Consider the following 26292-nt stretch of genomic DNA (forward strand, 5'->3'; position numbering starts at 1 on the left):
TCTCCCACGTGGCTTCACCACCCCCTCTCCCGCAAAGACCCCTGGGGAGTGCACCTCCTCCCCTCCCCTCCCCCTCAGAGGGCCACACCAAAAAAGGCAGTTTACAGTAACCGGGGAATTAACCCTTTAACTGCCCGTACCTTACATGATGTAATGATGTGGAATACCGACAACAAAAAAAAATCACAAAACCATAACAGCGTCGTAACATCCATGGCTTTGAAGCAAACATCTCTAGATTGACAGCCAGTAGACCTTACTGAACAAATAAACTTATCATCAGATAAGTTCAAAAAAAAAAAAAAAACATCAGATCAGTTGTTCCCAGTTAAACTGTACAACAATTAAAGATACCAGTATCGTGTTTTTACAGCACACTGATGCTTAATGCCAGAACATCTACTGGAACATGAAGGCCAAAGCCAAAGGGAAGAAGCAGAGGCAGACTGCTGATAAAGAAGCCTTTTCTGAGGAGTCTGCAATGCGAAAAAAAGAACTGGTGAAATGCCTGCGGCACACAGAAAGGAGGAATGGGGGAAGCAAGGAGAGCAGCAAGATGGCTGCAGCCGGAGCCAAGCGTCCTTGGAGCAGTAAAGACAGACATTTGAGGAGACTGGAAAGCAATGAGCGGGAGAGGCAGAGAATGCACAAGCTCAACAACGCGTTCCAGGCCTTGCGGGAGGTAATCCCTCACGTGAGAGCTGAGAATAAACTTTCCAAAATAGAGACTCTCACACTGGCCAAGAATTACATTAAATCGTTGACCTCCATTATACTTAATATGTCTAATGGACACTTTCCAGCTGCAGAAGGGATGGGGGGAGCCTGGGGGTCCAAACTGTACCAGCATTATCAACAGCAGCGTGGGGATGATGATCATGAGAAACACAGCTTCAGCAAAAACACCTAGTTAGCTACTACCTTCATTCCTTGCACAGTATGTAGCTGTATGTAAAAATCATCTCTTTAAAACCTCTGCCCCCATTTTTTTTCTTATAAAGACAGAAGGTAACACTCGTTGCTGTAGTTCATGCTATGTATAAAAAGTTATCATAAATGAGAAGGAATTGTCAGAGCTTGTGCTGCCAGAAGGGTTGTGAGTTCTCTGTTGAAGGCCCGAGTCAGCCGAATTCACCAGTCCTTGCTGGGAGTCGTGGCTGTAACACTGATGGCCAGCTATTCCGTGCTTTGGTTCTTGCCTGTGCTATAGTAGTTTGACTAACTGGATGAGCAAAGTAGCACGTGTGAAGTTGGCCACCAAATCTGAGTATTTATCCTGAGTGCTGAACCAACCCTGGAGTTCACTAAGGGCAATGGAAGATGTGATCTTGGTTTTATTGTGTGCCAGAGACGCTTTATGGTACTTAAAATGTACAGTGTGATTTCAAATCTTGCAAAACAGAATAAGTTCTAAAAATACTGTTACTGTAAACATCTACAAAGCTTTCTTAGAGTGTGAGCTCTCTCGAGTAAGGGCGCTTTCTGGTCTATGTTTTTAAAGGATCCAGTCTCATGGTGTTTTTCTTTAATGGATTTTTTGGGTGCCACTGTCATATGATATTAATGATGCACAAATCATTCATTTTGCAAAGAACATAGAAATGTTTAATATCATCTTAAATTGGGCAATGATTAATTACAAATTATTTGCTAGCAAAACCTACAATGGGATTGGGATTCTTTCCGTGGTAGTTCTAGATTCTGGTGTTACGAAATACAATAAATGAAACAGGAAAATAGTCTTGACAAAAATCTATTTCCCATGTCGCTGTAAGAAGTTTTGTCACTGAGATTTCCTCCTGAATTCCCACACCTGAGGAACAATTGGCTGCGCCCTCAGGTGCAGCTGTTCAGCATACGGAGCGCCTGTGTTAGAGCCTGGTCCCTGGGGCTGTGATTCGCCGTACCGTTGCCGGACCTCACTTCGCGCAGCGGGTGCTCCTCGCCTGCTCTACGCTACCCTCACCCCTTCGGCTGTTCCGGCTTGCAGTGGGAGCACCGAGCAGCTCGGGGCCACGCGCTGTCCCTGCTCCTGCCCGGGGGCTCGAGGGCTGCGCCGCGTGCTTTCCCCCCGCCGTGCCCGGCCCGTTGCGGCGCACAGAGCCCGGCGCAGCTCGGCTTCCAAGCGAGCGTGGAGGATCCGCGTGGCGGGGATGGGAGAGCGGCTGCTCGGAAGCGCGAGGGTACGGCTGCAGCTGCGACGCCAGAACGGCAACGCGCGCGTGGACGGGCCGCAGTGTAACCCGTCGGAAAAAGGACCGGCCGCGTGGCAGAAGCTGCGCAGCGTGCAGCCGTGGGCGTTCTCCGATGGACGGGGCCGACTTTCTCTCCGTTGTCCGCGTGAAGGACCCGCACCCCGCCGCTCCCGCCCGCAGGACGTTCCGCGGCGGGAACAGCGCCTCGCGCCGCGCCTCTGAGGGGGGCGCTCGTCTCGCGCGGGGGCGGCGGGGGCTCCCGGCCGTGAGAGCGGCGGCGGGGACGGACCGCTCGGCACCGGAGCGACTGCGCCTCTGCGGCGGGGAGGAGCCGTTCGGCACTGCGGTGAGTGACGCGCCGCGGGCGGCGGGGAGGGCCGCCAGGGGCTTCGGTGCGGCGTCGCTTGTCGGGAAGCAGCGGGAGGCGGCGCTGAAGGCCGCGGCCGTGAGGTGTTGGGCGGGCTCGTCCTCTCGCGAGAAGTGCCGCGCCTGGGCCCCGCGCGATTGGGGGCGCGGTGCGGAGCGGAGCGGAGCGGTGCGAGGTGATGTGGTGCGGAGCGGTGCCGTGCGGTGCGTGACGAGGAGGCGAGCGCGTGTCCGGGTCCTGAGCGTCTGCTCTGCGATGTTTCCGTGGCAGAGGCAGAGTCGGCGTCGCTGCTGGGTTGCTTTGGCAGAGGGCGGAACGCGTTGGAAGAAGTTCCGCGCTGCCTCGGTGTAGAGCTGCCCGTCCCAGCGCGGGCACGGCGGGGTGCTGGGCCGCACCGCTCCTGCTGACGGCAATGCCAAGCGTCATTAGCCATAACAACAATACCACACAAATAAACCCAGTTTCTGTTTAACGGCTTCAGAAGGCGAATGCTTAGTACCCAACCATAACGGAATGAATCCCGCGTTCAGCTGAGCCCAGTTTCACTGTAGGTGGACGTGTGCAGGGAGGCAGGGCACGCGCTGCGTGGAAATGGTTTGAGAGCTGCGTGTGGAAGCGTGAGGAAAAGAAAAACCTTTCAGACGTGTTGCAGAGCAAATGTAATTCTAACAATCCTCTCAAAATGCATGTAGGAAAGCTATTTATTTGGACAAGCTACTGTGCAACTTATGCAAAAAATTTATTTATGGTAATTTATGCAAACATTACTTATGGTACTTTCACAGTGCACGTATGGAACAGATCTGTAATCAGAAATTGGAAGGATCAGCAGGCTCTTAAACACTGAAGCATCTTGAATCTTTGCTCACATTTGGACTTGGAAGCAGTGCTTTCCTTGGCATTAGAATATCAAACATATTCTTTAAATACTTGCAAACTTCAGTTTCAGTTCTACAAATACAGTACTGAGAGCACACCACGCTGCTTATCATACAAAAATAACTTCATATACAGTCACACACAGAGGGAAAATGATTGTAAACTGCTGCCAGGGGCAACGTGCTTTCTTAGCACTTCCATGGATTAGATTTCAAATAATAATTTTATGTCACAGCTTAACTCAGATAAGTAAAAGACGGGAAAATAAGCTTTTTTGGGAATGAAAAGTGGTTTCTTGTAAGAAAGGGACGAATCAATCACTTAGTAAAGAGCGCAGCCTCCTCCTGAATCTGCATTAGTATATGGTGACAAACTCCCCTGGGATTAGCAAAGTTATTTTGCATTCTTACCAATGTGAAGTCAGAATCTTATTTCAGTCCTGGTCTTCTCTTTTCGGTATGAAAGCAAGCCTTGCAGCTCTCTGGAGCGCAGCCTGACTCCTCCAGTGTCGGGTCCCCTCTAGTGTCATTAGGTAGCATCTGTACCCCAGTTATCAGGGTTCCAGTTAGGGTGGAGGTGAAATGTGACTCATCGCAGTTGGGACGGACAATTAGCACGAGACTGTGCCTCTCTTACCAGGACCAAATAGGACAAGCTCTCTACACAGTCGTGCTGAAACCAGTGATTGCACTTCTTGACTAAGGTATTACTCATTATGAGCCAAGGTGGCAGAAGTTGGCCCTTACTGGTAACTGCCCCATAAGCTGAGTTGTATAAAGCTTAATTTTACTGATGTGAGCAGGAGTAACAAGACCGAAGCTCTACAGGCTTAGATAAGCAGGACTGACATGAGCAAAGTTATGTGACTGCCTAAATGTCTATACAGTCAGGACTGTAGTTATGTTCACAGTGCGAATCACTGGCACTGCCTCAAATTCAGTTACATTGATATCTCTGCTCAAATACGAATCTAAAGTATAGCGCGAAAGGTATGTATGAGAGAAATGTAGGGAAAGGGAACTGTAATGGTCATTAAAAAATGAAATGAATGTAATGGTCATATGCAAAGAATTTCACACCCGTACGGTTGTGTAGCAGCTGTGCTAAAGGGTCAGAGATACTTGGCTGGCTACAATGCTTGCCTGTCCTGACAAAACTATTACTTCTGTGAAGTCACATCTTACACATGATCTAGTAGAAGAAATCCGTATTTAAATTACCCCGTTGCAAATTCCAGTTCAGTAAAAGACATTAGTAGCACAAAAACATCGTGTTTTTCTCTCAGGCAATGAGCGTTTAGTTGCTTTTTAAATTATCCGGACTACCACTTGTTTGCAACATGTGGACAGTGGCGTTTTAACAATTAACGGCATTTCTGTCCAGCTCCTGCCTTTCACTGACCATCAGAGGGGCTCTGCAGCGTTCCATTTTCCCTTGACTTCCGCTGCCTTCTGATTCCGTGGGTACTGGGGGGGCCTCGCCTTCGTCGGGCGCTGTGCCCCTGGGCGCTTCCGTGGCGTTTCCTCTGACTGAGATGTGTTCCCATCCACCCTGCAAAGGATTGATAAAGAAATACAAAAGAGAAACATCAACCTGCAAGTACAGCACTTGCCGTGATGCTTTGTGTGCGCTGCTAGTTCTGTACTGTTTATTTGTGAGGAAAGCAATCCGTCTCTGGGCTCCATCAGAAAAAAAGCTCCTTGAAAAACAGACAAAACGTGACAGCATGTGTCACTGCCAGGCAGGACACGTGCGTGCGCACCCAGCCTTTACACGTGCGGCGCTCAGTGCTCACATGCAGGCTAGGAAGGAATCCGCTTTTTTTGAAATGGTACTTTATGAATTTTTCCGTTCTAACTTTCAAATAACCTATTTGAATACCTATCAAATCCAAATAAATGGCTTCCGGCTATAATTGCATGACCCATTTCATTTAATTGAAAAAGAAATAAAGCAGGAGAACACAGGTCAGTTTCCTGCAGCTGTGTGCAAGCATCAGCAAGCTCTCCAGCGGAGCAGGCTGCTGTTCTGTGCGAGCACCCCGCCTCCCGCGCAGCACGGTGCCTGCACGTACCCCGATGCCGTAGTCCCATGCCAGGCCTTTGGGCTCCATCGGCTGAACACCGGTGCGGTGGCAGACTGTCCCACAGCTCAGACTGTGACTTCCTTGCACTTTGTCAGCTACCACCCAGACCTTGAGAAAGCAAAAAGAGGCAATAATAGCAGTGTTCTTCGTGCTGCTATTCCCAGATGTGTCAAATCTAAGCCTGCTTGACTGTGTTCGCAGGCAGCCCAGGCTGCTCTGGTTCAGTCAGAGACACCTAGCCGGATAGCTGGGTTGTAGTGGAAACAGTGCCAGAGTGAGACACGGCAGGAAAGAGATCATAAATAGCAATGTTTAAAAACAGAATAACAAGGCTTCTGAAGGCAGAGGGATGGCTGTATCACTATTTCACCGTCTCATTTTTTGTTGCGCTGTCAGGATTCCATCACTCAGATAATCATATTGTGGATTAAAACCATGCCGAAGAACGCTGAATTACAAAAACACATCGAGTGTAATTTTGAATAACCTGATGGAATGCTGGGAAGCTTAATACACACCTGGTCCAGGGGCCCCACGGACACTTTCCGGATGTTATTTGAGACGTGATCCCAAGTGGATCCTTGCGGGTAGCTCGGTGTGATGCCTTGCCGGAACCAGAGATTGCCTGCGAAACAAACGGTCCTGGCTGCAGCTCGGGGTGCCTGCTCCGCATGAAGCGCGTAATGCGGGCACGCGTTGCGGTTGTGACTGATACTTTGCAGAAACTTTGGATGTGTATTTCTGTGGTTACTCTTTATAGCTTTGCTGGAAAACTGCAGCTATTCTGTTTTGAAAAAAATCTTTAGGAAAAATATTTATATAAAGAGCTATGCTTTAGAGAAGTACAGTGTGAGGGTAAGGTCTCTGAAGGAGACTGGTGCGAAGGGCTTGTTTCTTCAACCAAATGATCCTTCGCGGGGCATCTACTTATTTCTAGCTTTAGCAGCAGGAAGGTGTTCCTAGTTCTGTAGGCTTCAGGGTTTCAGACACAAAATCCTCGCATGCAGTTCTCCTGAGATTCACCCCTGTGACTTTTTCCAAGAAACAGCATAGATGATGGAACAGGAGATGGATCGTTGTAGTTTGAGGGGCTACCAGGTATTGCAAAACACGTCTCTTGTAGTACGAAATGCTATTCCTCTTGGAATAGTAACCTGTCCAAGCAGATGATTTGACTTGGGCTGATGTATACTGATTTATTTTTTCTAACATGGATAAATAATTGTAAAAAACGCTTACCATTTTTATCCAACACAAACACTGATGTTCGTCCTACTGAGACTTGTTTTAACTTTTGTTTTTGAGGTGACGGAATATGGTACCAGCAGTCACCTGAAAGTCAGAAATACGGGAGTAAAACAATGAGAAAACAAGATCATGTGTAAGAGTTCTTGGAAATGTCTGCAGTGGAAATGCATAGCTGCACAGGAAAGCTGTGAAAGACATGACACTCGGTGCATTTACACTAGCTTGTTTTTAGAGCTGAACAGTATTTCTAAATCACCCAGGTGAAAAGCAAATTGACTTCTATAATTAACACGATGCTGTGATTATTCATGGCAATGTAGTAGAGCTTGCATCACGTGTACAAAAAAGTATGAGTACTCACCTGCAGGTTTCTTTGGAGACACTGAGCCCCGATAGAAGGCAGAACCATCTCTAGCAACAGCCCACACCTGGAAAAATGCTCCAACTGAGATGGAAACGAAGGGCTGATCTGTTCCCACGTGAAGCCAGGATGTCCCCTGACAAATCGGAGAAGATGAATTGGTTAAAAACTCCATAAAATTATTTTTATTGATTACCAAATGGGAGTCCCTAAGCAGTGAAAAAGATTCTAAGTAATAATCCTAAAAAAAAAAAAAAAAAAAAGACTGAACAGAAACGAGGTTCCTGATCTTTGAAGATAACTGGATATTTAACTCTTTGAAATGAATAGCTTTGTTGAACTATACCAGGGCCTTTTCAGTTACAATCTCTGGAATTCAGGGCCTGCATGTTTCTGAATGGCTGGGATAGAGACTGACTTTCTGTCTCCAATTATCCTTTTTTGATTATACAGAACAATAATCCCCAAAATCAACACAATCAACTCTGTCTGGCTTCAGATTCCATATACAAATTCCCGGTCTTGCTGTTGTGCTGTCACACAGATCTGTGCTATCGTAACAGACTCGGCAGGAAGGAAAAAGAATAATCTCTATAAATGTTTATCTTCTTGCAGATCTTTTCCAAATACTGAACTATATTACATGCATTATGCATATATATACAATATTTATATGTTACATTTTTTTCCAATTGCAAATATGGCTTAAAATCAGTGCACATGAATCCTCATTTGTTGTTTCAGCACGTTAATGAGCACGTGTGCTCCAGCTGGAGTTACTGTCACGGTTTGCTCCTTCCCGTGTGCTTTTCTCAATGTGAGGTTGTTGTTCCCACCCCCGTACATAGAAAAGTCAAACCCATAGGTATGCCCAGCCCCCCGCCTTTTAAATAAGCAAAGTCAGTTCCAGCCTCTGAAAAGCCAGAGGACAAACCCTACTGATATCAGTGGCAATTAGATTACAATCATAGTTAAGAGAAATTCTATTCCAGGGCAGTTTACTTGAATGGGATGTACACATTATTGACAAGGGGGGGGAAAAGAAAAAGAAGCAAAGCTATCCGTGCAGAAAGTGGAAGTAAAGCACTTAATGAGGAGAAATATACGGGGGATAGGACAGGGTAGAATAGAATAGTTCATGTGGAAGGGACCTGCAGAGGTCACCCAGGGACGAGACAGGTTGCTGCAAGCGGCGTGGCACAAACACAGGTAAGAAACGTGGGCAGAAAACAGTCACAGTGAAAGGAGAAGGACTTTCAAATCTGGGACACAAAAGGGAAAAAAATAACGAGGTGCTTTGAGAGGGCACTGCATGACTGTGTGTATGTACTTGTGTAATTACATTAAATACATCAATAAGGCAATAAAAATAAATGGGGAGCCTTACGGCTGGGTTTTGCTGTGTCACTCCAAGCCTGCAGAGCACGTCTCCTTTGTCACTGATTGCCCACAGTGCTACTGATTCTTCATCATCTGCATCTGAACTGGGAATTATGGAGATGTCCCACAGGGTGACAGGAGGCACTTCCAGCCAGGGCCCGTTGGTGACTATCTTACATTTTCTGAAGTAAAAAAACCCCAAACCCATCAGAAGTATGTACTTTCTGTAACTGAATTTGCTCCCTGGTCCGTTGTTGACTTTAGTGTGAACAGTCCGGAGGTCCTTTCATTAAATAGGTACAATAAGAATTAGTGTCGTTTTTTTTTTAATTTTTTTTTCAGTTATTGCATAAAACCAAGGCTGTCAAAGAAGTTTGCAGCTTTTGTTATCCTGTGTCCTAGCTCTAGAACTGAGTGTGCAGCAGCTGAATGGGGACGGCTGACCCCAGCTGAGAATCCCATAGCACAGAGAGCTCCACACTCACTCCATTCCTTCCTCGGTCTTGGCTAAGGGGATCGCTTTACAACTTGGTTTTTTGGTGGCAACCGTTAGAAAGCAAATGTAGGATCCTAAGGTAAGCAGAGAAAAGGCAGTTCTGAGTTAGAGATGGGTCATCCTGGAACTGGTGTATTTTTCTGAGGAAGCTGCAGCACAGTAGTGCTGTCTGTTAGGGAAACTATATTAAATTCTGTCATCACAGCAGATATTTCGGCATAGAAAAAAATGTCCTAAAAAACTCAGGGCATTCCTCTGTCTCCAGTTCTGAAGTACAGGATCCAGCCGTGAGCTGTTCCCTATCTGCTTCCAGTTTTAAATTGATAGTTAAAATAGGAAGAACTGTTTAGGCTTAAGGGTATTTCTCAAGTTGCTTCTTTTATTTCAAGTCCATCTTTTGATGGAATGGATGTTGGTCGGTCGGTTGGTTGCATAGCCTGGAACAACAGTGGCTCGATGCTTCAGGGCCTCATAAGATATGATACGAAGGCTGAAATACCAGCTCTGCAGCCTCAGTAACAAACTGAACAATGCGTAACTGTCGGATCACAGTAATTTATTAGTGTAGTTATTAGATATCCTAGTACAGAAAGCATAGAAAAGCTGGAAAAAGTAAATGCACAGACTTTCTCCTCTTAGCAGAATATAATAGCAGTTTGCTATTTCCCTGGTTCTATCTGAATGTGGTGTACTGTGATTTAAATGGGGTTGGGTTTATCTGTGGCCTAGCGTATAGCATGGGGAAGTCATATGTTAAAACGATTAATATGGATGAGACATATTCCAGTTGTTATAAGTGAATTAGTACATACTAGTATACCTAGACTTTATTATTCCTTAATAATTTACTATAAAGGAAAACCAGATACAGAGAGTCACTAGCTGACTTTTTTCTGCAGGTCCCACAAAACCAAATAGCTTCTCTGCTGTAAAGGCTTGCAATAAAAGCCATATTGCTAAGGACCCTGGGTTTCTCTACTGGAGGTGGGTTATTTAGTGCAGGTTTCTTTACTATTACTCTTGTTCATTGCGTGATGACTCTTCCCCTCATAACTAAAGGAGACTATAAGGGAGCAGTCAGCATTCGAGTTCAAAACTTGTATTTATAGATCAGTTCCTCACCTTGCCCAGCGCCTCCGTCGGACAAAGTCTTTCATTGTCTTGTGGCCATGGTAGGACCTACCAAAACAGATTGAAATATGTGTTCACGAGGATGTCAGAGCATCTCCAGTCTCAGTGGCAGCCTGAGAGCACTGTCCATGCATCTGCCCACCAGACACACCTGCTGCCCTACCTCCCCTGCAAATTTCAGTGTTACTGTCCCTATATGATGGGAGAAATCAAGGCACGCTGGTCCCTGATAAAGCATGGTTAATGTGCGAAACAGCAAAAGAGAAAAAGAGAACTTAGAAAATGCCTGTGAGGATTTTAGGCAGAGGAAGGTATCTCCTTACGCTGGAAAGTCTGCTGCATACTGCCAGCCTTCCCGGTCAGTTCCACCCGAAATGCTGAAGTCAATATACCAGTCAGATACCTATTGCCAGGAGACAATAAGAATAACAAGCACAATCAATACCTGATGTGTCATAAAAACAACCTATTTCTGTACTTCCCCTTCCACCTTTTGGCATGCAGTGACTTGCTAGAAATCTTCTAATACGTGCAATATAAATTCACACAGAATTTCCCAAGACTCTTTAATTCATCCGAAGATGAAATGATCTGAACAGAAATCTAATTCCCACTAGACAAATGAAAAAGCCAGAACCCCCAGTGCTTAATGTTGTTTGGACTCTGGAAGAGTATTGCTGTTGTATAAATGAGGAAACCAAGGTTAAATATCGTGACAAGCCCACAAGAAAAATCTAGGTCACCGGAACCGAAGTTTCATATCCTACTTGCTAAGCCTTCCCTTCTTTGTGGGAAGACCTTCAAAACAAAATTTACCCAAGACCACTGCGGCGAAGGAGGCTTGGTGTTGGCTTTGGTGCACTCCTGCAGGCCAGACGCATCACTCCACATGTATCTGTCTGTGGGCAGCCCTCTGCGGTGAAACCGTGCACAGGGCACGCGAGGCCATTTACAACAACAGGATTCCAAAGAGGAGAGAGGAAAAAACTGGCCTTAGTAATGAAGGAATGAAAGAAATGAAAGGCTTTGTGCACTAACAAAGCTAGAACAAACCCCGTGATGTTTCATTCTACATCAGTAATTAAAGTACACTAAATAATTGCTACAAAGCAAGAAAACAACCTGCTGCTATATCCAGTGACTGGGTTCCACCGCTGGTTCTCATAGATGTAAACACATTTCACATCCGACTGCGTATAAATGTTATCAGCACTACTGGCCAGTCCTATGAGAAATAAATCATTTGGATTGTAGTAAAGCTAAACCTCACAGACTCTGCATTTTCAGTTCCATTAGCCACAGTAGTAGTTTTGATTATTCTATTTCTTACTTTTAAGCTGACAATGTCAAATTGCAGTGCCAAATCCTTCCTAATGGGTGGCCAGTTGCCTGTATACAGCCCTACATATTAGAAAAGCTAGAGGAAGGACAGCGTAAATAGCTTGGATAGCTGACTCAGTTGGGAAGACAGGAAAGAAATCCACACCCCACAGGAGAACAGTCACCTTACCTTGAATGAAGCCCCCTCCGTATCCACCAGTATAGACCCACACCGTGTGGTCGTATCCTATGCCCCACACTATGCCTCGGTTATTGCACTCTATCAGTCGAAGATGGCCTCCAACCTGACGCCAAAACCTGCCAGAAAAGCGACAGCATTTTACATTTACCCCATACCACATCCATCAGGAATGGATTCTCAGCCCCCCGCAACTCTGTCATATCCCGAGGCAAAGGCAGCTTTATTTGCTTGTTTGTTTAACCTCTGTTCATTCGGTAAGTGAGGGCAGTTGCCAGTTGAAAGCATTCCCTCTGAACCACTACTGTAACTGCTGGGGGGAACCTGTCAGTCTCCTCTGGGCATGGTCAGGCTCTGAATTATTTTGCTTTCCTTTTATTTTATAGCTTCTGTTTTGTTTTCTTTTTTGAACTAGTTAGAATGGTCTGGTCAGAATCTGTACCTCTTAGCAGCCATCTGCTGCCTCAGCTGTAACTTCATCCTCGTTCTTAAATCTAAGGATTGCCTTTATCTAACAATAAAACAAATGATTTATATCTCTGCTATGGAGATCAGTAAAAATGGGCGGTGGGGGGAATTTAATTCTCCCTATACTTCTGATCTTGGCAGGTTAATCCTTTTGTGGGGCTTCATACAGCCAGTCGGCTGTGGCAATTTTTGGGAGAAGAATGGGGAAAGTAAGGAAGTGGCAGAGGAGTATTTTAGTTATGGGAACGGTAGGAGACAGCCAAAGTTGTCCGTCTCCCCAGGTAAGATGTAGGAGGACATCCGCTTTGTGAATGTCCAGATGCTGACGGTGTTCTACCCTGAATGAAAAGGGCTAAAGTATTTCCAAAACGTTATTACTGAAAGGCACTTTGTGCAAATAACTCAAATCTAGGGGTATTTTTTAAGATAAAGGTTGGCCTTTACCCCACAGTTCTGAGGCTGATAATTTTGTGCCTGGACAGCTTGCAGTACTGTATTGTCATAGTTGTAACAGAACTCTACAGGAGATGCTCCTGGGCTATAGTGACTACGGAGAACTGGGAATTTCAGATTTCCTGGCTCAGATAACGATACAGATGGCAGCCCGTCAAAGTCACCGACTTGACATGGAAGACAGACTTTGCAGGATGGCAGCCCATGCCACAAGAACAGCTTCTGAGCCTCTTACATTTCATCGCATGGCATCGGGTGCGGTCCAGCCTCCAGCTCAGGACTTGGCTCGCTGACGAAGATGTCTCCTTTGCAGCTAACTGACCAAATGGCGTGGTGAGAAGGAGGGCCCTGAATCCGCCTGCTTTCACAACAAGACACGGTCAGCAGAGACAGCTGAAAAACAAAAAGCAGAGAGCCAGAAGGATTCTTCTTCAGTGAGAACAGCGGATAACTGCAGATTCAGAACACAAACTAGAGGAGAAAGGAGACCTCAGCTGCCGCTGAAGAAACTTGAACGGGACTTTTAAAATACTTAATTCGTGGAGATAGTTAAGTGGCCTAGGTACTGTAAATGCAATGCTTGGATTTCAGAGACCAGCTTTTATGTCTGACCTCAAAAATAGCCAGCTTGAAATGAAAAATTCACCAACTTACCCAGTCGTGCATTTCTTGCTCAGTTGTTGCTGCTAGGCAGATTGGCCATCGCTGCTTTGTCCTTTCGGGTGTGTACAGGGCAAAGGAGTGCTTGGCTTCCTTCAGAACTTCAGCTATAATAGTGACTTCATTCAGGAACACGTGTATATACTAGGACAAAAGAAAATAAATGTGACCAAGGTGAACAAACTCAAGATATTCCTTCCTCAGTGCCAGCAGTGTTGCACTTCAAGACTATGAATAAGGCCTTCCTGCCAAGGATAGCAAAGAGTCAGTTCTTGATGCAGAAGGAATCCTGCTGCTCATGTGGACTCAATTTCCAGGCCTACGCCACGTCTGATTCCTACTGCTTGCATGCATTAAGCCTACTTGTTGTGGCTCTGGCCAGCAAAGCCTGGTTCGTTCTTCACAGCCGGGAACATTTGGAGTTTCCAGAGGAAATCCCAATTAGTGCAAAGCTGACGGTTTAAGCAGTGTGGATGCTTGCTGACTGGGCATTTCTGACAGAGAATTAACATAGCTTTAGTTTAGAAAAGCTTGTGGTTCACTACTACTCTGGGCTACTTTTGAATTGGTTCCCAAAACAACAGTGTATCATCATTTGCCTTCCTTAAACACACTACTTTTCCTTTGCAGGATTTTCCTTTGCCATGCATAATTCTTTTGGGGGTCTCAAGCTGAACTCACCTTTTTCTCCTCATGATACATGTAGTAGATGAACAGAATGCTGTCACGCATTCCATCACTCCCAGTGAACTGCTCGAGTGCGACTCGCACATCCATCCATTTATGAGGCTTCCAATTTCTCCACCATTGCAGCATCCCAGTTTTAACCCAAACTGACTGTAATGCAAACACAAATTTTCCAAAGTAAGGACACTGCAAGGCTACTCCTTTTCCCAAACGTTGTTTTGTATGACCACAAGAAATCTCTGCTGCAGTCCTGTATCATATCAGTTAATTCTGACACAGAGTATACCAGTGTTTAGGACAGACATCATGAAAACGGACAAAACTGTATAGAAAGGCACTGAAATGACGTGTACATGAGTGCTAACATTCTACTTCTGCAAAGAGTGCAACAGCACTCTTTGGTGGATTAATTCTTACAATGTTCCACAGCTGCAAACGTTTCTCTGAATTTGAAGCTTCGGGATATTAACTAATGGCTGACCAATGCTATATTTACACCTATACAGAACGATCAGCTGATGTTTTTAGTTGAAAATTGCTTGTCAATGTTTGCTAAGCTGCTGGTTTCCCATAGGGAGCCTAGACAGTGGTACTCCAGGAGAGCTGTCACAGACAGAAATAAAGAGGGGAATACAAAGCTGACAGTAAATTCAGATCAGTACATCAGAATTGTATTGTTGATACCCAGTATTGATAGATCTAAGTGCTCAGGAGACAGAAGTAGGTGTCTCCTCATTGCTTACTTGCTCAACAGCCTGTTCATAGTGCCTGAAATTCTCCAGCTCCCGCTTTGTCCTTTCACTGAGCTGCTGAAAAATTTGCTTTCGCCACGCTGCTGTCTGTGCTGGAGTGATAGACAGAGAAAGAGACTGCACGGAGGACGACAAACCTGGAACAGAACCCAAACCAGTACATTTCAGCAACCTTAGCATACAGTCCTGTGAAGAAGGAAAACTGGATGCTCCTTTGAACGCTGGACTGAGCCAGTTCAGCCTAAAAGATCTGGCTAATTAACACCTGAAATGGTACAGTGATACCATTTCACTGTACCTTTCAAAAATGAGACTTTTGTCACTCGCTGCAGATAATTAGGAAATCTAATGCATGAATTGTTATGCCATTAGTAAACGCTGGGATGCCACAGTACATGGTTTAATTTGAAGGTATGGTTATATTGCATTATCGCAAGAATCTCAGTTCCAGCCTCATTCAGTTTTCAGTGGGGCTCAGTTTACAATGCCTCTCAGTGACTTCTGTCCTACCCTTGTCTCAGTGGGGGTGGTAGAGGGGAGTCAAGCTGTGGCATTTGCATCTCTCGTGAGAGCCTTTCTCACTGCTGTAGCTGTTATTCAGCGCTGTTTCGGGTTCTCCCTGATGTTGCAGTTGCAGCACACTGATTATTTTACCAAATCCTTACAGAAACTGAGAGAAAATATCACCTTTACATTTATGTATCTCAATCCCAAAATGCAGCACTATCCTCAGACTCAGAGTCTAACAAATACTGCATTAAGAGCAATGGGTTATTAGCAGTTTTGCACTATGGTTTTGTTTAAAAACAACAAGTATGCAACAAAAGCCATTTTTCTTAAAGAGCATGATTAACTGTAACTGGAAATTCGGGTCTGCTGCGGTGACTGCACTGTACCTGATGGAACAGCGAACCATTTCAGAGGGCTGTGCAGATCTACAAGGCAGCCTCCCCCGGACACCCAGGCCCACAGCGGGTGCTCATCAGCTCCGTACTGTTCTTCAGCTCCCACAGAGAACATGCCAAGGGAAGACAGGCTGGATGTTTCTGCAAAGGTGCCGATGGAGAGCACTGCATGCCTGTGGGCCTCCTTTAAGTCAATGTTTGTCCACTGCAGTTCTGCAGAAGGATTTGGGGTTGTGGATTTATGGCTTTCAAGGTGAGCTTTCTCGTTACTTGCTGAAGCAGCGGGGGCTTCTCCGTGATCGGAGTCCAGAGGATCCGCACTCATGCTTGCAGATGCTCCTGCTGCCTGGCTGCCTGTGCTGCTGGCACTGCTGCTGGCTGCTGCTCCCGTGGGGGGGGTGCTGCCGAGGTGCGTGGGTATGCCTGAGAGCTCCGTGTCCGAGGAAGTGTCTGCATCACCCTGAATGATCGCGTTTGTCTGGTTCTGAATATCATCGGTAAAGAAACAGCCAGCACTGAAGGACAAATAGATAATTACTTAACTATAATTCAAATATTATAAACTAAGACAAGCCCGCGACCACAGAAATGGACATAGCGTTCCAGCTTTAGGAGAGATACAGTCGATTTCCTTGTAAAAGTCAGAATTTATCATTAAGGGAAGAGTAACATGAATCTGGCAGATCAGTCCAGTAAATCTGAAACAAGAGGAGATTCCACTGATCTTTTTGAAAAAAAAAAAAAAAGAAAAAAGGGTGTTGGCTGCCTACAACTCTCAGGGAAACACTGAAGCAGCATCACATTTTCTGAGTATGAAATAGCAAGGTTTTTTAAAGCCCATTATTTTGTGATTTTTATCTCTGCTAGAGAGGGCTTCTACTGAGAGCACAGCAACTCAGGTAGCTTCTGCAGCACCCAGCGGTGCTGGCACGTCTTGCACAGCCAACAGCCAGCACTCAGCAGGGAGGTACTGCCTTCATCTCTTGAGAAGAAACACAGTGACACTGAGGAGAAGGGTAACGCTAAGTGCAGCTTCACTCCTTCATGATATTTCACAGGTAATGTTTTATCTTAGTAAAGACTCGCTCAGATAGGGATAGTAAAGCCCAGAAAAACATGCTATACTGCAAGCATGCAGTGAGCTCCAAAGTGGAAGTGTCAGCTTCTGCTCTGACAGCAGCTACTGCTGCATATTATTAATTTTATTGGCAAAAAAAGTAAATGCTCTCTGGTGTACGTAATGTTTAGATGCCTTCCCTGCTTCTCTCTGCCTGTACCAAAATATCTCCTAGCACTGAAGCTCCTAGTGTACAGTCTTAAGCCAGTATTTTACTGAGCACCTGAGCAGACTTGTTGAGCTCCCCGTCTGAGATCTGTCACTCTCTCGAGCACAAACAATTGCCTTCCACATCTTCCCACTGAGCTCACTTGGCGTGACACCTTGACGAAAATAGATGGTTCTGTCATCGCAGCCAATTCCCCAGACCTAGGGAAGGAAAGGGCTCGGTGAGGAAACGGCATGGAACGTTGGTAGGTAGTTTACAGAAAAGGTGCAGGAGTGGAAAATTCAGTGTGAAAATCTGCCCAACTCAGCATTTTCCCTTTCTGTTCTTCCTTACTGCTGATACTGTAGTTGGCAATATCAAAATTCCGTACCAGCAAGAGAAGACAGTTTGCACCTGAATGTGCCACACAAGCGATGTGCTGACTGTCATCTTCTGGTGAAGAATGAAGCCACGCATCGCTTCCTAGCAGCTCAGTCACATGGACCTCTAGTTCAGCTGTCCGTACTGGCACTGCTGACGGTCCTGGCCTGTGCAGCGAACACAGATAGCCTCACAACTGGTACACAGCTGTCTCACCTGGTTATTTAAGCCTACGTTTACCATCATCATTTCTCCAACCATTTCAATCCAGCTTGTTCCACATGGATTATGTGAGTTCACACCTCTTCTAAACCATACCTGCAACAACAACAGAAATCTAAGGTTTGCTCCTTCTGTACTGGCAGGCAGACAGCTGAAATTTACTTTCTTTAGTGGATCAGTTTTAATCAGGTGAAGATAAAATAAATCTTAAGACTTTATGTGACAATTATTTTCTCAGCCACTGCAAAAATATTTGCTTTTAACACGTAGACTGCAGGCTATTTTTTGGTGACTAAATCAACTTCCAAATAGAGTTCCTGAGAAGCTGGGATGACAGAGGGAACTGTCAGAGGAATCTTTTCAGTGGCACTGTTCTATAAATTGTCTACTCCCAGATTAGTTTTTACCAATCAGAAAGTGTGTGTGGGCTGGGTACCTGGAAAAATTTCTAGCTGAATGTCTATGTTTAGGATATGGTCTTATAACGGCAAGCAGCTACGTTAGAACTTGTTGGTTGAAACGTGTGACAGACACAGCATTTGAGTGCTTTTAGCAAATCTGAAGAAAAACTTATGTAGTGGAAATGCTAAGTCATGGCCTGAAGCAGTGATGGAGCAGCTGGGGGGAAGGCAGGGCCAGCCAGGGGAGCTCAGGTGCAAGCAATGCAATGCAGCTGTGTGACCAGAAGGGGTGGATCCTGGATCCCAGTCCTCATTTAAGGGTTGGCAGTGGAGAGAAGGGTATCTTGCTAGAGATCCCTGCATACCTGAGGCTGGCCAAGGGTAAGCAGCTGCTGGGTTTTTTTTTTTTTTTCTCCTTTCTTCCTCTCTCTCCTTTGTGTCTGTGGTTGCTGCATTTGGGCATATCCTCACTTGCTGCAGCCTGGGAGGTTGCTACCCTGCTATTATTGCTGTGCTTTCCGTTGCATTATAGTGTTAAGACATACTAGGTTCTCTATTTTTACATGATGGTTTTATTGGCAGATGGAGCAGGCAGGACACAGGTACAATGCTGCAAGTTGACGAGCAGTGCCTCATTAAGCCAGAGTAACTTGATTATTTCAAACCACTAGAAACTTGTTTATCCCAAAATAAATGTCTAAAGCAAGAGCTACCCTATCTTGATGTAACTGTCTTGATTTATATCAGTTCCTGTGCTTCAGTCATGTAACATCCTTATGTGAAGAAGCCCATAAACCACACAGCTGACAAAGGAATCTCATTCACATTACCCACTTTCTGTCAAATTGCCTGTAAGTTCTGGAAATTACAGTGTCAAAGTAAGGAATCCAAAGCTATTATAATGTCTTAAATGTTTGGCATCAAACATGCTTTCTTCCCAAGGAAAACTCTGTATCAGGGGCTTTCTGAAGTTGCATACAACTATGTGTATCACAAACCAGAGAGCGTTCCCATGACAAGAGGAACTGGAATTCCCTAACCATAGGTATAGGGAGATCGGATTGCCAATATTTCCTATGAAAGTTACATGCCCGTTGCAGAAAAGCAGATACAAAAAGGAAGTATAAAAACAGAACCAGAGCATTAACATCTCTTACTTTTCGATCTTTTGTGACACACCATACCACATCAACACCCACAGAGACGTGCATGATCCCATTTTCAGAGCTTGGGGACTCCACAGTACTCCAGGAAATTCCTGCAAGAAACAAAATGCGGAAGCCACTGTATGTTATTTTCTTGTTCAATGCTACAGAAATCAAAGGAGTTTCCTGGTAAATATAAAATTGCTATACCTTGAGGATTATTCCTATCAATTCCTTCTCTCACAATGGCTTGTCCTTCCCAAAGAGTTGCCCAAAGGAGGTCGTAGGGTCCACAGCTGATCTGTGCAACTTCACCAGGAGTGGTGATTAAGGACCACGTGGAACCTTCTGGATTGTGATGGCAAACATTTTCTCTGTACCACACCTAGACAAGTTTAAAAAAAGAAAAATATGATTACAACAATGAAACTATTGAGGCAAGCATGATGACATCTCAATGGACTGGAAAGAACAGTTCTCCTTTAACAACTATTTTTTCTTTCTTTTTAGTGCCATGTTTGGACTCTGGCCTTTAAAAATATTTTTTTATGCTGTTGAAGATTATTTCCTTATTTATTAAGGGAGGAGGTGTTTTTACAGATTAGCTTTTATCATGGAAATGAAGCTGGATTGGACACATGACCTGTTGCTGCAAGTTCTGTGTCTCTTTCAAGATTTAAAAAAACCCACTTCAATACATGTCAAGGTGTGCTTAAAAGAAAAAAAACAAGAAGGAACAAATATACAGCACAGACGTGTCCCTGTCAGAATGAGAGCCCAAACTCACTCTCACTGAGCACAGTTCACTGCAATATGGATAAAAATTCCATTCTCTGTGCAGCTTTTAGAGGCATCCAGTCCATCTGCTAGCCTGCTCGCACTGCCTGCGTGCTTATCTTGAGACCCCAGTGGATGTAAGAACATCAAACAAAGCAAGCATCCTGTAGTGGGTGTGCGGGTGCTCCGAAACACAGCCGCTGAGTGCCATACCAGCGCTTTTAGAAATACATTCTTCCTCTAGAGACTTTTACTTTGGAAATGAAAGCTTCTTAAATGTCATTCAAGTAAGCCTTTAGAGTGGGATGCTTGTCACTTATTACTGGGAAGCCTGAGGCATAGGGAGTTTTATTTTAAGCAATTTAACCAAGATTGTCTACTTTGCCAGGTGGAGCCATGCGTGACTTAAATCTCAGGCTACCTGTTAGAATCATTTCACCCTTCTTCATGAGACCACAAGTTAGAAATTGTCTGGAGACAAAGGAAGGCTACTCTGCTACATGCTCTAGCAGCGATGGAAGGAAAGCAAGAAGCCATCTTTACATCACTGAGCAAAAGAGGAGAGACTTTAGGATAGCCTAAAACCAAAAACAAAACAAAGTAAAAAAGATAGATAGTTTTCAATGGAAAATAAAAATGTTCCAGAGCTGGATTCCACAGGGCCAAGTTAGGAGACTCTAACAGTCACCTCAAATCTCTCCAATCCTAGAGAATTTTAATAAGGAGCAGGCCTTTCTCTGTTAGTGGTGCCACAGTTAGCATTCTGGGCAGTTTTCAGGACGTAGCACACGAGTCAGCCCAAGTTTGTAAGACTCAGCTGTTTATAAAGTTTAATGCTTCCAAAACCCAGCAACCCTAAGAGATACTAGGCCTTTCCATTTAGAACACAGGTTGAACAATGTAGTCTTACAGCAGCTGTTACAGCCTCTGCCAGATGCACAAACAGCATAGTTCCTTACCAATGTAAGATGATAACAAACCTGCCTCGCTTTAAAAGTATTTAACTCCTTTTCAGTAGTAATTCAAATTAGAAAACTTATGGAATGTGCACGTACCCTTCCTTGTAAAGAAACTGCCCATACTGATAAACGGCCAAGAGGCTCATCAGTGATTTCCCATCCTCCAATTGAGATGTCATTGAAAGGGTCTGGCAACCGGTCTGGGTCATCATGTGACACGATCTGAAGCAAGGATAGGAAGATTGAGAACAGAAGACAAGACACTGCAGTGAATAGGTGAGTTGGCTGATGGCTTAGCTTGTTCGGTGCAGATGGCTTTAAGCGTTGCTCACTAAAATGGCTGAGCATGGAGCTTCTTCCTCTCACTGTAGGCTGCCAGATACAGAGTGGGCAAACAGCTGAAGCAACATGGAGTCATTGTTTAAGCCCCCAGCTAAAGGAAATTTTGCCACAGAACACTCCATAGAGACATTCGTTGAATTGGAAAGCTGGAATATCATGAACTACAATCTTTGCACATTCTCAGAATGGAACAGAAATTATGAAAGAACAGTTATTCATACAGATAAAGGACAGAGCTGGTAAATGATGCTAAACAGGTGCTGTCTTGAAAGAGAATGATTTATCAAATAACCTGATGGACTTAAAAAGTTGGAGAGAGATGCTCAGCTCCTCTACAAATTTCCAGCCATCTGCATTAGTGTGAAATGTGGCACCTTACTGCCACAGGTTTCTATGAAAAATCCCAGATTCCCACTTATGCTTGCATGAATTACAAGGCTGGAAATCAAGGAATCCAGGTCCAATCTAAAGAGCAGCAATAATCAACTACAAGCTCGGGGATATTCATTTGCAATTTCAGAAAAATCACTTTAGTTAATATTTAAAAGATCTCCAGAACCTTCGCCCAAACATCCCGCGATTTGTATCTCCTGTATCTGATCCACCTCCTGCGTCTCACACAAGAATTCCATTTCTTGTCCTTTGTGTAGGTGCTGGGGAAGTCTATGGCGTAAGTCCAGCCCTGCAAACAGAAGTTTTCTTTCATGAAAATCTGCACCAAGGAAAAGCTTGAAATCTTAACTTGGAGGAATTCTGCACAGAAGTCATTCTTACAAACACAGTACAGGTTTCTGTGCGTGTCCCAACAGCCTAATTAACAGATAAGCTAATTCGATGAAGGATTTATGAATCATGTCCTAATTCCTCTGCATGATATATACAGAACAAACAAGACACAGTAAAGCGTTTGGCGTCTTCATAATAATAATCTTGAAAAGCAGTGATACCAAGCTGGCAGTGTTTCATGGCCCGATCCAAGGAGAAAGAACAACTCCTGTAAACTTAAGAAGCCTTCAAACAAGGTTCCTCCTCGTGTAGTATTATAGTTGAGCTATATCCCAGAAAGAAGTAGCTATGGGAAGTTTAGTGCTTTCTGTTTTCGTGACCTTTCTCCCATTTAGAAAAATGCCTTTTAGTTTACATACTAAGGATTCCCAGAACAGATCTCTTTTCAGTATTGTTCACCTACCCCTTTCTCTGTTGGTTCCCCTCCAATATTTTCATCCACATACCAGTCAGACTCCCACTCCCAGTGTGGTGACGGCAGTGTGAAACTATCAAGCTGCTGATGCTTTAGCCCGCTCACATCACTCCACTGCCAGCGGTCACTGGGCATTAATTTCTCACAAAAGCCACCGACTGGATTCCAGCGCTGCCAGGAATAATAGAGAAAATGATTTCTTTGGGGTCCCATCACCACGGTGGACATCTGCAAACCCCTACGGAATCATAAGCGATGAGTTTATTTTTTAACTAGATAAGAAGAAGAATGATTCTTGGGGTGAATGAGCAAGTGTTCATGCTGTAGGGCCATAGCTCACGTGTTCTTTGGAAGAAGCTTTTTTAAAGTATCAGAGAAGGGTTGGTTGACTGCAGAGCTAGTCCCTACCAAGTAAATTTCAGCTCCACAAATAGGAATGCCCAATGACATGGTTTACTACTAGCAGTACATTTTTCCTGGTGATGTGTGGCACTGTGACACTGTAGCATTAGGATAACTGCTGTGTAGATGGCATTGGGATTTCTGGTATAACCCACAGGAGAAGGATGACTAGCATCTTGCCCACACTAGAAAAACAGCATTGTTTCTATGCCAGAAACTATGTCAAAACAACTACATCAGTAAATGTTCTTGTACCTTACGCTACAAAGAGGTATTTTTTTCCTAAATCTGGCTTTAATCAGTTGTAGAACAGACAACTTGCTCGGCTTTCCACCGCCATAGTTATGATTCTTTTTTTCCCCCCACGGTTTTACCCACTACAGAAACACTGGCAAGATTTGTCACCTAATGCTGCTCTGCATGGTAGGGTACCTTTGTTCAAAATACCTTTTAATTGTTATGCAAAATATTATTTATTCTTACTAAGAACCTGACTAAACTGCCTTGCACATTGTCTGTAAACTACTTGAGATTAATTCTGTTGTTGTTAGCTCTTGCAGAATAATTTTTTTTGTGCTTTCTGGTATCTTGTTTTCCAGTTTTCATAGGCTAGAACAAACAAACAAAAGCTTACAATAACAAACCAAATAGCTTTTGAAGTTTTGCATTTTCTAAAGAACATGTTTCCATAGCAAAAGGAACATTTTTAAATGGGTGGAAAGTTGTATCGGTGTTAAGTTATGTATTAAATTAGTTTGTTGCATTTTCCCCTACACAGATAAGTTAATGTCTGTTCTCAGCTTACATTTATCTTGTTACCCTTAGAAAGCTGTGAAATGTATTGAAGAGAATCCTTCCGTTTTGTCTCTCAAATAACTTCTGGTTAAGTTAAAAACAAAATAGATACATTTCATTTAAAATACTATTTTAAAAACATTCTTTTCAAGTACCTTCCATTGGAAGGATCATCTTAATAACATTTTTATACAAAAAAGCTGGAAATGGACTTTAATGGAGAGTCAATGCCCTTATTAGAGAATTCATTGATAGGTTACAAAATTAGTATGTTCTTAAGAATAATGTGGTTTTGTTGGCTGGAAGTTACACTGGACATTTTCGCAAGGGAATTGTGTGTCTGTCACCCACTGCTCGCACCAGTTCCTGTCTGCAGTGGCGTGCAGAGAGCTTGCTGCAGCACCTGCTGCCGTTGCTTTGGGGAAGACTTTCCTCTGGGAATTAAAATACTGAAAGAGCAACCTCCTTGGCACATATGTACTCTTCAGAAACACGAGTTACACAATGAGAAAAACACGTAGAGACAGCTGATCTAAGGATGTGCTGTCGTTTCATTCTGAAGAATACATAGCAGAAGTACCCATCATACCGCATACCTGATTCTCATAGGTTTCTTCCTGGTATCTGATGGGAACGTCACCTGAGAATACGTAGGTGTACACTTGATGGTCGCAGGCTATTCCCCAGCAGCACTGCTTGACAGCAGAGACCCGCTTGAATTCCAGCTGTGTGTCCTTACAGAGCTCCCAGTACTGGCCAACCGTAGACAGGGTGTAAACCCTCCCAAAAATGTCAACAGCCCACAGAAGGGAACTGGACATGGCCATGTCTGAAAGGCAAAAATGAGTGATCAGTGGAAATGCCAGTTTTGAAAAATGGGTCTTGAACCCTTTGTTCTGCTCTGAGCCAGCCCCAGTCAAATTACGTGGAAAAAAAAGTGAAGAACGATCTTTTAAAAACAGCCCCAGTGAAGCTGATGGGCAGGGCTCTTTCAGTCAGAGCTGAGCATTTAAACAACTTGGATGCTTCTGAAAATTCACGCGGAAGGCCTCGCCGCCAGCACACTTGTCCATCCTACAGGAACCTCCCAGCACGAACAGGACAGCTTTGGCAGGCTGAGGGCAGGAGCCGGCGCTGCAGTGAGACACAGCAGCACAAAGCCAGGACATCTCACGGTGTCTCAGCATCCTGTGAAGCCAGGAAGGTCGTAACCGCACAATTCTCCTGGTAGCTGCTGCAGGAGGAAAGGAATCCTCTAGTTTTGGCTTCTTGGTGGTTTTGTTGTTGCTGCTGTTGCTGCAGGGAGTATCAGCGCTCTGTGCTGTACTGAAGCTGTGCAGCACTGTTGCTGCAGTACCTTCCCACAGGACAATCTTGCTGAGGATCTCCAGCTGAACTCTCACAGGGAAGCAGTAAGACAATTCTGTGTTTAAGAAATGGGAGTGAGAAGCAGGCCTGTACAGCTGGCTTCGCTCTGGACCTGCCTCCTCTCTGTCTGCATTTCTACCTCGTTCAAAGTAAGCTAGTACAGAAAGACAGAAAAATGGGATGGAGCAAAGTAAAGATGAGGCGGAAATGATGTGGTATCACCGGGACAATAAAGCCCATGAAAATAAGGCTGTCAGTGTTTGCACTGAAAATCCTGCAAAGCAGTCTCTGTAACAGAGGAAAATACACATTTAGTCTTGAGCAGCTGGAATGCAGCAAGTCTGGGGTAAATGAAGCACCGTGCGTAACACTGTGATGATACCAAGGGAGTCAGATCATAAAGGAGTATTAAAGGAGGACGAATGCACACATGGAGGCCTCTGCTGGAGCGGCAGGCCGGGCAGGCAGAGAAGTACCCTGAACAGCTCCAAAAAAAGGAGTAAAATTTCCAGGTATCCCAAAGATGACGTTAGGAAAACTATAGATGGGATGGAATGAGTGCCGTCCATGCAGGTGCCACTGAACGAAGATATTCAAGGCAGCCAAAATAAATGGGTTGCTGGGTATCTTGTCTTTTGAAATTTTGAGACAGCGTTTGGAGGAGAATTGTGGGAAATCATAAGAGAATTGAAGGGAGGCCGGCCGTGCTGCAGGCAAAGACAGACGCTGCTGGGCGTGTGGCTGCTGGGTGCCTGCGGCCCGGGCAGTGCAGCCGCTCCTGCTGTTCTGGGGCCAGGCCCGCAGCTGCCTCGCCCCGCAGCTCAGCCGCGCTGTGATCAGTACGGCTACAGCTGCCCGAATGAAGACAGCGCGCTGCGGGTCGAGATCTCCTGCTGGCACAACCGAGATGGAGGATTCCAAGCAGAGCGCGCAGCTCCGCGCCTGCGGTACGGGCCCGGCAGCTCCCGCGGGGAGCGAAGCGCGCGGCCCTCGGGGCACCTGCACCTGGGGAGCACCGCCGCGGGGCTTCGTTCAGCTCGAAACCAACGCGGACGACGAACGGATCCACCGCAAAGGAGCGCGCTTCGCCAGTCTCCCTTATAGCGGTACCGCGGACGCGGGCTGGCCGCTTTGCATCCACGCGGATCTCGGAACGCATCGCGAACGCGGAGCCCGGTGACAACCGGAACGACCGAGGCGGAGCTGACGCTGAGGCCGGGGGCCGCCCCGCAGCTTCGGCCGTCAGCGCCGCCCCGGCCCCCGCCGCCCGCTCCGCGTCCTTCCCGCGGGGCTCCGCGCCCTCCCGCCGCTCACCTGCCCCGCGCCGGCCTCACCGCTCCTCGCCCGCGGGACGGAGCCCGCCTCGCCCCTGCACGGCCCGGCCCGGCCCGGCACAGCGCGGCGGCCCCGCAGCGCAGCGGCGCGGGGCGGTGACAGCCGCGCTCCC

At 45.5% G+C, this 26292-nt stretch overlaps 2 protein-coding genes across 3 annotated transcripts; one reads left to right on the top strand and one right to left on the bottom strand.

Annotated features, from left to right (window-relative positions):
* Positions 206–1756, top strand: BHLHA15 (basic helix-loop-helix family member a15). Its single transcript, XM_021411634.1, has one exon. It carries the CDS (start codon positions 410–412, stop codon positions 908–910), a length of 501 nt encoding a protein of 166 aa, XP_021267309.1. The 5' UTR covers positions 206–409; the 3' UTR covers positions 911–1756.
* TECPR1 (tectonin beta-propeller repeat containing 1) lies at positions 3246–26292 on the bottom strand. Of its 2 annotated transcripts, XM_021411599.1 has the most exons (25): positions 26160–26292; positions 24074–24306; positions 22269–22451; positions 21639–21761; positions 20834–20959; positions 19212–19386; positions 19014–19114; positions 17450–17551; positions 16928–17073; positions 15579–16102; positions 14674–14819; positions 13925–14080; positions 13238–13387; positions 12819–12976; positions 11654–11781; positions 11266–11368; positions 10960–11056; positions 10467–10546; positions 10135–10191; positions 8524–8698; positions 7137–7272; positions 6767–6859; positions 6046–6152; positions 5516–5635; positions 3246–4992 (listed from the first exon to the last, which is right to left on the bottom strand). In XM_021411599.1, exons 2-25 carry the CDS (start codon positions 24302–24304, stop codon positions 4798–4800), a joined length of 3612 nt encoding a protein of 1203 aa, XP_021267274.1. In that variant the 5' UTR covers positions 24305–24306; positions 26160–26292; the 3' UTR covers positions 3246–4797. The 2 variants fall into 2 exon arrangements, with proteins under 2 accessions (XP_021267274.1, XP_021267275.1); XM_021411600.1 differs by lacking the exons at positions 3246–4992; positions 5516–5635; positions 8524–8698.

Source organism: Numida meleagris, chromosome 13, assembly GCF_002078875.1.
Source record: "Numida meleagris isolate 19003 breed g44 Domestic line chromosome 13, NumMel1.0, whole genome shotgun sequence".
Lineage (NCBI taxonomy): Eukaryota > Metazoa > Chordata > Aves > Galliformes > Numididae > Numida > Numida meleagris.